The sequence below is a fragment of the Phodopus roborovskii genome, unplaced genomic scaffold, assembly GCF_943737965.1.
Source record: "Phodopus roborovskii unplaced genomic scaffold, PHOROB, whole genome shotgun sequence".
NCBI lineage: Eukaryota > Metazoa > Chordata > Mammalia > Rodentia > Cricetidae > Phodopus > Phodopus roborovskii.
In genome coordinates, this window is record NW_026125575.1 from 2827510 (window position 1) to 2842500 (window position 14991).

Here is a 14991-nt window from a genome sequence, read left to right on the forward strand (position 1 = left end):
GTCACCATTGGCCAGGCGTAGGTTTTGGATGTGGCTATCTAAGGGAAGGTGTTTAACTTCAGCAATGGGGAGGTGCTCTCAGGGGAGCCTCACCCACTTTACTTCCTGCCCTAGATATTTACAGAGCAGCTGGCAGAGTTGTCAGACACAGCACAGATTAAAAGGGGGGGGGGACCTCCCTTGGACAAACTTTGTGCACTGTTTCCAGGCAGCAGCGAAGACAGATGTTTGGGGCCTCTTATCAAGTGCGATCAGAAACAGTAAGTCCCGCTGGGTCTACATTTACCAAGGTCAGTTTAGAGTAAGGTGGAGACAGCTGCCAGGTGCTTTTGAGTGGACTGGGAGTTATCCGTGTGGTCAGCTGTTTGCTCACTGTGTGAAACGGAACATCTTGTCAGAGTTGATAAGACAGCCTTCTGGTAGCTGGGCACACTGGCCCTTTGTCTCCCACGTGACCAGGTGAAACCTCTGCCCTCTTGTCGGAGCTCCCATTTGCCTTCTACACATAAAAGATTCCCCAGCTGCCAGGTCCTGCGCACGTTCAAGCAATCCTTAAACATCTGACTCCCAAAGCCAGAGTTATACTTAGTTTGGGGCACATTTAGCTAAAAAAAATCTTTCCTATTAATTTTCTACTGTTGTGATTGAACACCATGACCAAAAGCAACCTGGGGACGAAAGGGTTTATTTCACTGAAGGAGGTCAGGGCAGGAAGCTGGAGGCAGGAATTAAAGCAGAAACCTTCGGAGGGACACTGCTTACGAACGTCTCCTCGTGGCTTCCTCAGCCCACTCAATTGTAGCACCTGAGACCACCAGCTCAAGGCTGGCACAGCCCACGGCGAGCCGGGCCCTACCACACCGGTCATCCGTCAAGAAAATGCACCACAGGTCAGCCTGGAGAGGGTATTTTCTCAGTCGAGGCTCACTCTTATGTCAGGTTACACAAGCTGGCCAGCACACGGAGGATTTGTGACTCTAAGGGGGTAACCCACGAATAACACTTCTTATTTATTCTACTTTTCCTTCATTCCTCTTTTTTTTTTTTTTTTTTTTTTTTTTTTTTTTTTTGAGACAAGGAAGTTCTCTCTACATAGAACTCACTATATAGACCAGGCTAGCCTTGAACTCAGAGATCACTACTCCTCTGTGTCCCAAGTGCTGGGATTAAAGGTGTGTGCCCACCACGGCCAGCAGCAACTCTTAGAGAGAAGACTCTAGAGGAAAAGTGGGGTGGTCCATCCCTCCTTCTCGAGCTCTCCTCTTTCTACCCCGCATTCATTTAAAAAGAAGGGAAAAACAGAACTGATTCACAAATCAGGTAATGGTCTGGGGGGGGGCAGGGAAGAACAATGTAAACAAATAGGCAAAACCCAGGAATCACCACATAAAAGAATGTACAAGGACTCCAGGCTTGGTTATCAGGCCTTAAAGTCAACACCTACCACTTATTCTCCATCTGGCCGATCCCAGGCGGACGGGAGACCAAAATAAAAAACTGTATTGTTGGAAGTACGTCAGATGCCTCAGGGGTGTGTGCAAGATGAACCCAAGGCCACCTAGGAGTAAAGGCAGACACAGATGAAGCGTCCTCTTCCCCGGGAAGGGTGGTAAGGAGGACAACTGACACAGACCTCCGATTGGTAACCTTGACAAGCAACTCTGCTTTGAGAGAACAGCTACAGGCAGGCTCTGAAATGCACAGCAGGGCCCGGCGAAAAGGAGCCATTTAGAAGATCCCTCTTACTCTCCACCTGCCCCTCTCAGGCTGACAGGCACAACTGTAGTTCTGGGCAGAGGAAGCAGCCCCCTCACAGCTCTCCATACAGGAGCCCTGTAGTCTGGCACCTCTTTCTGCTAGAAGACCAGGCTTCTCCACAGATCTGGAGAAAAGCACCCTGAGGCGGAGGGAGATTCACAACCACCAACAGTGCCAGCGTCAGCTCTAGGGCAGGGTAAGCTGCTCATTTCTGAAGAACCCGAGAGGATGAAAAGCTCCAGGCCCTGTGTGGCAAATGTTTCTGCGGGAGGGAGGAGGAATCTTTGATTTAAAAATAAACAATCACGCCGTGCAGTTCACAAAGCTGGTCGACTCCTGCCTCCGCCAGCTCTGCATCTTAGCTCTGCGTGGGCTCGCTGGTGAATGAGAGCATGCGTGGGCAACAGGGGAGGCGGGAACAACGGGTCAGAATGAACATTCTGCGTGAAAAGTGGACTCCAGCTTTGGCAAATCCAGGCCTGCTGCGTTAGCCAGGGGTTGGCAGGGTCTTTTGTCCACCTGCCCCCTTTGGTGTGGGGGATACCTGAACAAGTTCACAAACAAGCCTCCGCGGGACTACAGAGTGGGCGCTCGTGTTCAAAGCCAGACCTCGGGAAAAAATTCCTGAGAACCTGGAGATATGAGGTCCTGAAATTCCAGACAGAGGCAGAAGACAGTGGGCAGGGCACCAAAAATTATGAAAAGAAAGTCAATGGGCTGTAATGAGAGTCCTATCTTCCCCTCCCCCCCCCAATTCAGCTATAACTAGTCTCATAGGTCATTAAAATCGTCAAGGATCCTTTCCTGCCAGAGGTACAGCAGAAGGGAGGTCCCAGCGCAGGAGCTAAAGTGATAGAGAGAATAGTAAGAAGCCAGGCAAGATGGAGGTTACATCCAGCTTCCTGGAGCATAGCTCAAAGTCCTGAGGACAATCCCAGGCATGCCACTGATGGCCCTGGGTGACACTGAGTGTCTTGGAACCATTTAAATGAGAAGAGCACTCTGCTCACTAAGGTGTCCCTACACAGGAAGACTCAATCAGTCCTTCCATCCTGGTAACATCCGGCCCTAAATCTAACCCACAAGGCTATTAAATGCAATGGAGGACTGGACACAAAATAAATAAATAAAATGTGTTTTTTGCCTTCAACCAACTGTCTGGTCTCAACCCAACATTTAAGTATTAACAGCTAAGTAAAGGAATAGATGTTAGGACTGGAAGTGTATCTCCGTAGTAGAATGCTTGCGTAGCACACACAAAGCCATGGGTTCAATTCCCATGGAGGAAAGGGGGTGGGCTCAGCAACAGATCCCTCAACTTTGCCAGATTCCTTCTTTTGTGTCTTCACTTAATATATGATTATTTGAGCCAAGGTGACTGGTGTGGCTGTTGCAAGAGCACAGAGAACACAGCAGCAGCTACTCCCACAAGATGACTGGCCCTATGAAGTCTCTGGCGCCCTAAGAATGGACAGCCCCACTCAGGGAGAGCTATGTGTGTAGCCAGCCCAAGGGGAAGGAATACCGGGGTCAGTGCATACTGCTGAAGCCAGATCCAAGTACCTGGGGAAAGAGGGTTATAAGTGTAGCCTAGAGGCTACAAACATTCCCCATGCAGCCTGGGTCTGCACCGTTGCCCCAGAAAACACTTCCTGAGACTGCCTTACGAACCATGGTATCACAGGCAGTGGCAGCATGCCCACCCCAAGGTAGACAGGTCAACAGTCACCACCCTGACCCTTGGGGCCGAGCTGAGCAGTCAGAGGGTACTTCCGCCATGCTCAGTGAGGAACAACAATGCAGGCCACACCTTTTTGATGGCAGGGCTCAACTTTGCTTGTTGTCAAGACAACACTGCTGTGTCAGCCAGGTGATGGCTCAATGACTTCTTTCCAAACACTTCCACTCTGGGTTTCCTTTGCTGCCACCTTCCCCCCCCCCCCACTCCCTACCATCTTCCCTTTTGCTTTGTGCTTTTGGCAAGATGCTGTGAGCTGGCAATTGCACAGGAAAGCAGTTCCTCCCAAGCTATGCCACGAGGGAGGTCCTCCTCTGCCGCTGTCCTGATTCTCCCTGACCTGTGTCCAGCCTTGTGCGTGTGAATGCATCTGGCCATCTGAGCACTCAGCCCTCCCATGAAGCGAAAGGCCAATTTCTAACCAGTAGGAAAGGAATATGGATGGGAAGGAAGATTGATGGGTATCTTAGCTTTCTGGGCTCATCTGGGGTGAACTACAAGCCAAAAGCATCACTCCCATGGAACACACACACACACACACACACACACACACACACACACACACACACCTCCTGAAAGCAGTTCAGAACACATTTAGCCAACCAGTAACTGTGAACTGGTCCTGGGGCAAACAGACGGGAAAAGACCTATTCAGAGAGTCTCGGGTAGTGGGTAGGAGCCCCCTTCCCATCCTAAATATTTCCTTCAGGAAACTTAACCAGGCCCTCAATGTGAAGAGATTAGCAATCCAGGACAGCTGGGGAAATGAGCCCGACACCAGCCCAGGGCTGGGAGAGCAAAGCGCACCTCCTTCCCTGCAGCCCCTTCTGTTGAGTTTTGCATGGTGGAAACACCCCTGAAGACCAGACCAGGAGGAAGGAGGAGTTGAGCCTGAGGGGAGCTCAGGCCAGGGCTGCAGCTCACCCCTCTCCACCTACCCACAGGCGTGTGCACTCTCCCCAACACGGATTGTTCTAGTCCATTATGTGTGGTAATTCTGTCCCCAAAGCCTCTTACAAACATTGGTTTTATGGTAAATCTCCTTAACAGACAAGATTAGCAGGAGGGAGGTGCCATGTCAGAAAGGCCACCAAATTCCGCCCTCTCTTCCTCCCTCCCTGTCGCCTTTCCTTCCCCTCCCGCGTGTCAGGAAAGGAAAATGTCGGTCCGGTCTCCACCGGCAGACCGACCGAGGATCTGCCTCGTGAGCAGGGGGAAACGGCAGGTGCAGCGCGGGGTAGCAGGAGAAGCCAGGCTCCGTGGAAAGGGCCCAGCCACGCACTCAGCCGCGTCCTGGCCCTTCAGGCAGCACGCGGAGCACACGGACACGTAGGGAACACGAGAGCACGCGCAAAAGCGCGGACACTCGGGGGTGCGCAAACACGCGGGGCGTGGGCAACCGGGTGGCTGAGCTGTCCCGGGTCCCTAGTCCCTGACTCACGGAGTCCGTGGCCAGAGGGGGTGGGGTCGGCCACTGGGGAGGGAAACTGAGGCGGGAGGGGGTGGGGTGGGGGGAAGGCGAGCGAAACCCGCCCCACGTAGCCGGCGAGGACCGGAAGACGCACGGCGGGGCCCGCGGGGCCTGCGGCTGCGCGCGGGCACTCGGGACCCAGCTCCTGCTCCCATTCCCCGGCGCCCCTCACTCACCCAGGCGCCCCGGGAGCTGCCGGCCGCGGGCAGACGCGGGGGCGGGCAGAGCGCGAGGCAGCGGCGGCGGAAGCAGCAACAGCAGCAGAAGCGGGAGCGGCGGCCCCATCCCCGCGGCCGGTTGGCGCTCAGTCCATGGCCGCGCGGGAGCGAGGAGCGACCGGGGCTAGTTAGCGAGGCGGCGGCGCCAGCTCCCTTTGCTGCGCTCTTCGGCGCTCCTGCGGCGGCGCCGGCCGAGCTTCAGCACCGGACAGCGCCAGCGGCCCCACCCCCGCCGCCGGCCCCGCCCATGGCCACGCCCTCTGCCAGCCATGCACGCCCGGGCACGCCCACCTCGCGGGGATGGGCGGGGGGCGCGCGCTCCCGGGGAAGCTGCTTGCTTGCTGTCCCTCCGTCCTGGGGTCGACACCAGGACGTGGAGAAGACACTTGGAAGTGCGGCTGTGCTACTGAAACACCAAATTGCTCCTTATTCGGTTGTGTTTGAATCCAGCGGGCAGTTAGTAAGTGGCCAGCAGCAGTGGGGTCTGCAGGTGTAGCTCCACTGGCAGCAGCTTCTGAAGGTGGGCAGAGTTTGGTCTTGGCAGCAGGAAACTAAACTCATAGGAGAGGAAGCCTGAAGAGGAGATTGATGGGATGGAAAGTCTAGGCGGGGGACGGAGAGTGGGGGTGTGGCTCTCAAACAGAACAAGAGGAGCCAGGGTGACCATGGTGTGTACCCCGTGCCGTGGTCAGGTGAGGGTTCCAGACAGGTTTGCCTGGCGTCCTTCCATGCTGGCAATCCGATCCCATCCCTGGAATGGCCAGCGGGACCTTGGCCATCACTGCCAGTGCTGAGGGGCCGGGCATATGCTCTCAGACTGCTTTCCAAAAGACCCCAGACAAAGGCAAGGCGGTGGTGCCCTGGCATCAGAAGACTGTGTGTGTGTGTGTGTGTGTGTGTGTGTGTGTGTGTGTGTGTGTGTGTGTTTGTTTTGGGTGTGACAGTCTCAAAGAATGCATGTTTGCACCTGAGGGGACAGGCCACTTCCTCGATTTTTCCATAGAGCCAGCCACTTCCCACTCTTGTCCCTGTTTGCTGCCCTGGCCTTCCCACTTCCACCCCCTGCCTTCAGTGTCCCTTGGCGCAATGTTCCTCGGACACAGATGGCCTCTATTTGTTCTGACTGGGGTTTGCAGCGGCAGTGAGGGGGTATATTTCAGTCCAGCCCATCTACAGATAACAAGACTAAGTTCTGGGCCCGACAGTTCTGAGATCTACTTCTGCATGTGCTGGGCCCCCATCCTAACTCACCTTTCAAACCCTTTGCCACTGGCTCCCGATGATGAGCTGCTCCCTTCAAACCTGGTGACCCCCAGCTGGGGAAGTGAAAAGTCACCTTTGTTCTCAAAGGCCTTGGGGTCTCCTTGGGAGAAAAAGCACCCACTCCAGAAGACAGCAGACAGCAGCACTTCCCAGTGACACTGTCCTCTGCAAAGCCAGACCAGCCGTCGCCTGTGGTCCTGCAAAAGCCCATCTGGTTAGGAAGGACAATGAGCCTATTTAAAAAGAAAAAAATGTTGGCCCTCCTTGCTATTTTCAATAGCCTAGACTGTGCATCAGCCATTAGAAGTTGGCCCTTACCCCAAACGGTACAGGTACAAGACCCTTGAGCAGACATCAGTGTGATTGATTCTCTTACAGACTCTAAGAACTGCTTGTAAGTGCTGTGTGCCTTGGCCTAACTTAGAGTATCATGAGTGAGCTCGGGGACATGGGAGGAGGAGAGGATGATGGAGTACCTCCTGACAGCCTGGGTGGCCAGATGCACCCCCCAAAATCCTAATAGTTGTCTCATGAATTTGGGGACAAGAATAAAGGGATGAGAAAAGACAGAAGGCTAAGTAGGTCCTTTGTGACAGCAGTATCCAGAGATGGAGGGGCAGGAACAAGCCAGTGTTGGTGAGTTGTCAGAAGAAAGCATTATCAGCCTGTCCTAAGGCAGTTTGCAGTTTCTCCAGTGCAGAGCTCAGTAACACAGCTCTCAACTAAGTGAGAGTTGCTACACCTCCATGCAGAAAGGTCAGCTCCCCGCAAAGCCAGACCTGACCACACCCGCAGCCCGGGACTTGTGGAGCCTACACCATCTGTCACAACCATAGGCAGCTAAGTAGGCACCAGGAAGACACAGACTAGCTTTACCAGAGCAGCCTGTGCCTACATCCTGGAGCACTGTTTATTCTGGGCTGTGGCATCTCTCTCCTCATCCAGCCTTGTTTGCAGTTAAACAGGTTCTAGGTTGGGATTATTTGCCCTTTCATTATTTGACTTGCTGCTTAACAGTTTCCTGAGCAAGGTCCTGTCTCGCTCCAAGGACCCCCCCACCTCCGAACTTCAGAGCTCTGAGTCAACAAAGGAAAGTGCCCAAGAGGAAAAGAGAAAACACCATGGTCACAGGAGGGGCTGCAAGGGTTATTAACAATAAAAACAGCTCTGGGGAGATGGCTCAACAGACAAAGCACTTCCGGTGCAAGCCTGGGACCCTCGCAAAAAGTCAGGCACGGTGGCACCAGTCTGTGGCCCTGTGCTACAGAAAGGTGAGAGGCAGAAATGGGAGGAACTCCAGAAGTGAGGAGGGCAGGCATAGAGCGTAATTCACGAACCTGGAGCTATGCTTGGTTTAGGTCATTCACACGTTCCCGCCTCTAACAGTGCCTTTAGCAGGCTGGCTCTCTTATCTACCTGCACACACATCCCTCTCTGAGAACAATGTACCCCAACCTTGGACTCCAACCTGCTCTCCTCCCCTTAAACCGTTAAACTCTGACAGTTTATACCCAAATGCACTCCCAGTACATTCTGGAGGGGCGGCCTGAACTGCTTTGGGGTTAGTGTGCTGCAATAGGGAAAAACTAAGAAAACTGAACCTTTAGAGGGAATGTATTTACTATCTTATGTCTATGCACAATTGAGTATGTATATAATTAAAATCAGCTAAATTATGGGGGGGGTCACAAGCTATGGAAAAAAATGATTGTATCACCTTATCTGTTCATCAAAACAGAGTAACACCTTCACTCAGACCCCTTAATAACCAAACTCCTCCTCTTGAACTTCATAAAAGGAAGAATAATTGGGGGCCTGAGTACCCTTCCTCACAGCCAGCTCTCAATCAGGACAGAAGATCCCTCTCTGGTCTGTATTATTGCTTTACCGTGAACCTTTCTATTTTTGCAAATCTGTGTGACCCTTTATTTCAGCACTTTCAGTAAGGGGCCAGCGACCCTGGCCTGCTATAACAAACAACAAAAGGAAGACTGTGTCTCAGGGTATGAGTCAAGGACTGACAACTTAGCATGTCCTCTGACCGCCATGCCATGATATACATGCACACAAACACATATCATATATGCACTCAGATAATATACCCACACACACCACAGGAAAAATAATAATAAAAGCTAAGGGAGAAGTCTAAAGCCTTATAGCTAGAACAGAGAGTTCACGGTCGGCACCATCTGCTCCTGGTCTGGGCTCTCCCTTCCTTCCTCCCTCCCCTCCTCCTTCCTCTCTCCCTCTCCTCCCTCCCTCTCCTCTCTCTCTCTTCTCCCTCCTTCCTTACTGTGGCTTCAGTATGATCTCATGCTCCTGATGGGAGATGTCATTCTGTAATGTTTCTCTTACTGGTTAATGAATAAAGCACTGTTGGCCAATAGGAAAGGAAGATAGGCGGGACTAGGAGACAAGGAGGAGAGAGGAAGTAGGAAGGAGGAGTCAGCATGTAGAGACCAACTGGAGAGAGCACAATGCCAGCCCCTCTCTCCGATAAGATGAGCCCACGTGGAAATACTTAGATTAATAGAAATGGGTTAATAATTAAGACAGAGCTAGCTGATAAGAAACTAGTACCTGGCCAACAGCATTATATCAAATACAGAGTCTCGGTGTGTTATTTGGGGCTGACATGGCGGCTGGACAAGACCAGTGGCGGGTGGAAAAACCTTACTCCTTTACTATGAAACAAGCCTTCCTCTTTTAGATTGCTTTGTCAGACATCATCACCTGTGCTGACAATCACCTGGCTCATAGCATGCCAAGTGTTTGTTTCCCTTGATGAGAATATATTCCTTTCTTCTGCAATCCTCAGGCCCTAGTCTACATGGCTCCTTTACCAGTCCCTTCATAGGGCTCACATCCCTGTTACGCAAATGCTAGGTCAATCTGATGACCTCGCTGCATTTATCAGTGCAAGTTGGCCAGAACTATGGTGATGTTTAGCAAGGACTAGAAATCATTCAAAACAAGATTGCTATGCATCTGGTTTTCTCTTTAAAAAAAAAAAAAAAAAAGCCACAAGGCTGAAGAGATGACTCTGTGGTTGAAAATGCTCTTTGCAGAAGATCTGAACTCAGTTCCCATGGAGGCTCACAATTGCCTATAATTCCAGCTCCACATGGATCTGGTGCTCCTGTGTTCTATGGGCAACACACACACACACACACACACACACACACACACACACGTGCGTGCGCAAACACAACACACACAATTGTGATACGAGGAAGCAAAAGAAGGCCACAGTGGTCAGTCAACAAAAGAAAGCTGATGTATAAATTCTGTTCAGAACTCAACACGGTGACTGGGCCTCACAGTGGGAGGGAGAGCCCTAGGCAGAAACAATATACTCTGTGGAGAATCCAAACATAATGAGGCCTGGCAGGCCAGGAGAGGTTGCCCTTTAAATCCAGAAGAGGTCCTTTATTAGGACTGGGAATGGGAGAGAGGGGCCTCCAGAGGAACCCTCGGAGAGAAGCCTTCAATTCCTGACCAAATTCATGACCGGCTTCCCTGGGGACTCTCGGTTCATACCAGGACAAAGCAAGGACCTAATGTTCACAACCTTCCAGGGGTGGCAGGAGGCTTTCCCATCACATGACTTACATCACCATATCACACATATCAAGGAGCAGAGAGAAACCAGGTACCGTTACCAGCAGGAGGTGAGGCCTGATTCAGGCTGTGGCATCAACCCTGAAGGTGCAAAGCCTGTGTTCTAACAACATGCACACGATTAAAAGCCTTTCTGTTCTTTACAGTCACTACTGAGGAGGCATGACAAGATGTGTGTAGGCCCTGGATGCAGAAGGCCTCCACCCACAGCTTGTGACTCAGCTGTGAATCCCAGGGCTTACACCTGGCAGGCAGCACCAGGTAATCCTATGTGATGATTTCCTTCTCCAGGTAGATGGCCAGGCGTGTGGTGTCTTCAGGGGCCAATGGCTGTTGAAACAGCTCTACAAAGGACAAACACAAGGGAAGAGTACTAGTTTGAACGTGTTTGGCCCCTATAATCTCATTGGAAGTGGCATTATTAATAGACTTGGCTTTGTTGGAGTGGGTATGGCCTTGTTGGAGGAAGTGCGTCACTGCAGGGCTGGGCTTTGAGGTTTCCTATACTCCAGATACCACCCAGTGTCACAGACCCTTTCCTGTTGCCTTCTGATCAACATGGAGCCGGCACCATGTCTGCCTACACGCTGCCATGCTCCCCGCCATGATGATAATGCACTAAAACTCTGAGCTGCCATCTCAAGTAAATGTTTCCCTTTATAAGAGTTGGTGTGATAATGGTGTCTCTTCACAGAAATAGAAACCTTAACTAAGACCAGCAAGCTTTTAGGGCAAGTAGTCAGTTAGCTTCTGCATCCTCCCTGCTGGTGAAGTAATGTTGCCTGGAGGGATGGGGTGGGAGGTGGGGGACATGAGGGAACAGGATCAATCCTGTTCCTTTAGACAAATGTTTCCGTCCTTACTAAATGACACAGTATGTTTCCTTTAGTAACATACTATTTAATTAGTTCTAACTAGAACTAATTAAAATAGTTCAAACTGCCTAACTCCCACTTTTAATTGCTTTCTTCGCCATTTAAACAGCCCACCCTCCTAGCTGAACAGCAAACATGGCTGCCAGCCCCTGGAGAGGACAGGCAGGAAGGAAGACACAGGGGGCGGAGCTGATGGGGGTGTGTTGACAACCGTGGTGATGGTGGGGTAGTTATGCTGGGTTGGTGATGACGGTGGTAAGGTGGCAGATATTGTTGGCATGGTTAGGGATGAGTAGTGGTGGCGTAGGCGGTGTGGTAATGGCGCTGTTGACAGTGACAGCTGAAATGGTGAAGGCTCTCTAGTGATGGTGGTGATCACAGTGGTAGTGGGAGAGACAATCGGGCTTGTTATGACAGCGGTTAGGTAGTGAAGACATCGGAGGTTGCGATGATGGCGGAAGCAATGATGGCGGTGGTGATGATGGCTGTGGTGGTGATGGCTGTGGTGGTGATGGCTGTGGTGATGATGGCTGTGGTGGTGATGGCTGTGGTGATGATGGCTGTGGTGATGATGGCTGTGGTGAGGATGGCTGTGGTGATGATGGCTGTGGTGGTGATGGCTGTGGTAGTGATGGCTGTGGTGGTGATGGCTGTGGCAGTGATGGCTGTGGTGGTGATGGCTGTGGTGGTGATGGCTGTGGTGATGATGGCTGTGGTGGTGATGGCTGTGGCAGTGATGGCTGGCAGTGATGGCTGTGGTAGTGATGGCTGTGGTGATGATGGCTGTGGCAGTGATGGCTGGCAGTGATGGCTGTGGTGATGATGGCTGTGGCAGTGATGGCTGTGGTGATGATGGCTGTGGTGATGATGGCTGTGGTGGTGATGGCTGTGGTGATGATGGCTGTGGTGGTGATGGCTGTGGCAGTGATGGCTGTGGTGGTGATGGCTGTGGTGATGATGGCTGTGGTGATGATGGCTGTGGTGATGATGGCTGTGGCAGTGATGGCTGTGGCAGTGATGGCTGTGGTGGTGATGGCTGTGGCAGTGATGGCTGTGGTGATGATGGCTGTGGCAGTGATGGCTGGCAGTGATGGCTGTGGTGATGATGGCTGTGGCAGTGATGGCTGTGGTGATGATGGCTGTGGTGATGATGGCTGTGGTGGTGATGGCTGTGGTGATGATGGCTGTGGTGGTGATGGCTGTGGCAGTGATGGCTGTGGTGGTGATGGCTGTGGTGATGATGGCTGTGGTGATGATGGCTGTGGTGATGATGGCTGTGGCAGTGATGGCTGGCAGTGATGGCTGTGGTGGTGATGGCTGTGGTGATGATGGCTGTGGTGATGATGGTGGTGGCAGTGATGGCTGTGATAATGATGGCTGTGGTGATGATGGCTGTGGCAATGATGGTGGTAGTAATGATGGGGCAGGCGGTAATGACGAGTTAGAGATAAGAGTGTTGACGATGGTGTTGTCTACCAGACCTCTCCCAGTGTGTGGCCAAGTGTACTTTGATTTTTTCCTTTAGGACTTGTCCCCTACACTGCTGTCCATCGAGTGGCCGTGGGTAAGGCATGCAGCCCAAAACAACTCAAACAGACCATCTCCCTGGAATTTGAGTGTGAGCAGATGGATGTAGGCAGGGTGTGGCTGGGGTGGCCTGGCTCAGGTTACATCCCTATTTGCACCTTGCCCTGGACTCTGTGAACCAGTTGCCTTCTAATAAGGTTGACAGTTCCTGCCTCCTTTTAGTCACTTGATTGAGAAACATGGCAGCCCCTGTAAAGGCTGGGAGTGACACCATAAAATCTTTACTGGAACAACAAGTTGTCCATGATTAATAAGAAACATCTAGGGCCTCCTCTGAAGCACCAATCAGGTTATTAAAAAATGAAGAAATTTTCTAAGAAATTCTTATATTGCTTTAAGTTTACAATTTTGCCCATCCAAGCTTAGCTGGGGTGTGTGTTGTAATTTTAAAAGCAGGTGCGAGAGAGAAAGATGCCATGCAACACACCTCAAGTGGAGGGGTCTTTTTATTAGGGGAAAGGGAATGGGAAAAGGCAGGAGGGGATGGGGGGGGAGATGGAGGGGGACCAGCCTCTGGGAACAGGATCAGCAGAACAGAAAAGATGGGGGGCAGAGAGAAAGGCAGAGAAGCAGACACAGGCGGGGGGGGGGGGAGGAAGGGAGGTGGGCAGGGGCCTTTTAAAAGAGAATGCAGTGAATGTGCACAGGTGGTGCTCTTAGTGGCTACAGCTGAGGGCATATCCTGTAAGACCCCAAGGGCAGGCCAGCACAGATGCCTGAATGCTTACTCACACATGTGGCCTTCAGACCTGAGTCCTCAACCATATTTCCAGGTCCTTTATCCAGGAAATGGTAAAAATCTGCCCAGGCACCTGGAAGTCTGAGGCAGGAGGATCACTTGAGCCCAGCAGTTCAAGCCCTGGGGAACAACAAAGAGACCAAAAACCCTCCTAAAGGCAACTCCTCAGACAGCATTCCACCTTCATTAGAGCGAGGGGTGGCCAGCGCAGACAGGACAATAACTGCCTGGCACACTTGGTGTCGCAAGAGAGAGGAGACCTGAAAGAGCGCCCACCAATCTAACTCGCCACGCTCTCCCCACGGTGGGAAGCAGTTTCTAGAAGCTCTTTGATGCCGGCCTGATGAGACGATAAAGAATACCCAGGGCTGACCGCATCCTGAACACGCCCAGCCGGGATACCTCGTCCTGCATCCCCTGCTTACTGAGCCAAGAGTCTGGCCCATGTGGAGTATGCTCTCCTCCAGGCTCTGGCTGTGTTTTGCTGACCAATTCTGTTCTGGGCAAGTTGAGAACTTCAGCCTGCACTCTCATTTTGCACAGGTGTGGCCGTGTTCAGGTCACTTGGTGTTCCTACTGGGGGGCTTTCCATTTTCATTTGCAGTTTGGGAAGACCTGCTTTACAATTCACTTTTCAGTCTTAGGGATATAAAGGACCCGGAAAGCCTTAATGAATTAAACCACTGAGCTCTTTGGAGAGATTTGCATCTCTGGCAGAGCCTGGGCTACAGGGATGTGAGCCTATGTCCTAAACCATGTTTCAAAGGATGTTTATCGTCAGCCATTTGGACTGCAGGCCTCCACTAAGGGACATCAAAGGATCAAGTGGCCCTGACGGTGAACTAGGAACCCTAGTCTGAGTGTCCTCTATGGATCCCTACTTTAAAGCATTAACCTCCCCATTAACTGCAACACCCAGGCACATACACTCAGACAGCACTCTGGACATGATTAGTGGGCATCTAGTGGCTGCATCTCAGCACCTCCCATGTGACCTTTGCCGGTATGAGACCCGTGGTAGCAACTCCAGTTTAAGAGATGAGAGGCCTCTGAGAGGCTATAACTTTTACCACTAATAAAAGAGGTGAGGATTTAGGTTTGGTTTTCCCTACTGAAGGACATCTCAGTGCCCATTGCACAGAATCCAGGAGTGGAAACACTGTCAGGAGATGGGAGCCTATACAGATCCACAGGCAGGAGGTGTGGTTTGCCCAGGCATGGTACACATTTGTAACCTCAGCACTCACTGGCAGAGGCAGGAGGGTCAGACATGAGACTCTGTCTCAAAACAAAACAACAACATCAACAACAAAAAACAACTTGAAGAAGCTCTTACAAGTCAAAGGTAATGGCCACAATGTAATAAAATGTATCAGAAATACAAAGGTGGGTGGTGGTGGTGCCCACTTTTATCCCAGCCCTTGGGAGGCAGAGGAAGCCTGGTCCATAGAGCAAGTTTGGAGCCACCAAGGGATACAGAGAGACACCCTGTCTTTGAAAAAGAAAAGGCAGAAATACAAAGACACACGTATTCATAATGATACTAAAAACATCCCTGACAACTAAAGGATTCTGGCACCAAGCTATCCTTTTAGAAGCTGATTAGCGAGAAATCCAAGTATTTATCTCGACCTTCCTGCGTCAGATACTCGGGTCACTGCACGATTTTTGAAGGAATTGTTTTTTCTTTACAATGAAGGTGCACATGATCAATAAAA

General features: G+C 51.5%; 1 protein-coding gene across 1 annotated transcript in view; it reads right to left on the bottom strand.

The window, feature by feature from the left end:
* The window catches only part of Ptprn2 (protein tyrosine phosphatase receptor type N2), a 629714-nt gene extending 624408 nt beyond the window's left edge, over window positions 1-5306 (bottom strand). Inside the window, exon 1 of the mRNA XM_051177829.1 lies at window positions 5144-5306. Coding sequence (XP_051033786.1) covers window positions 5144-5252 — 109 coding nt within the window. The 5' untranslated portion in view covers window positions 5253-5306. The remainder of the gene's footprint in view (window positions 1-5143) is intronic.
* Between the last annotated feature and the right edge of the window lie 9685 nt (window positions 5307-14991).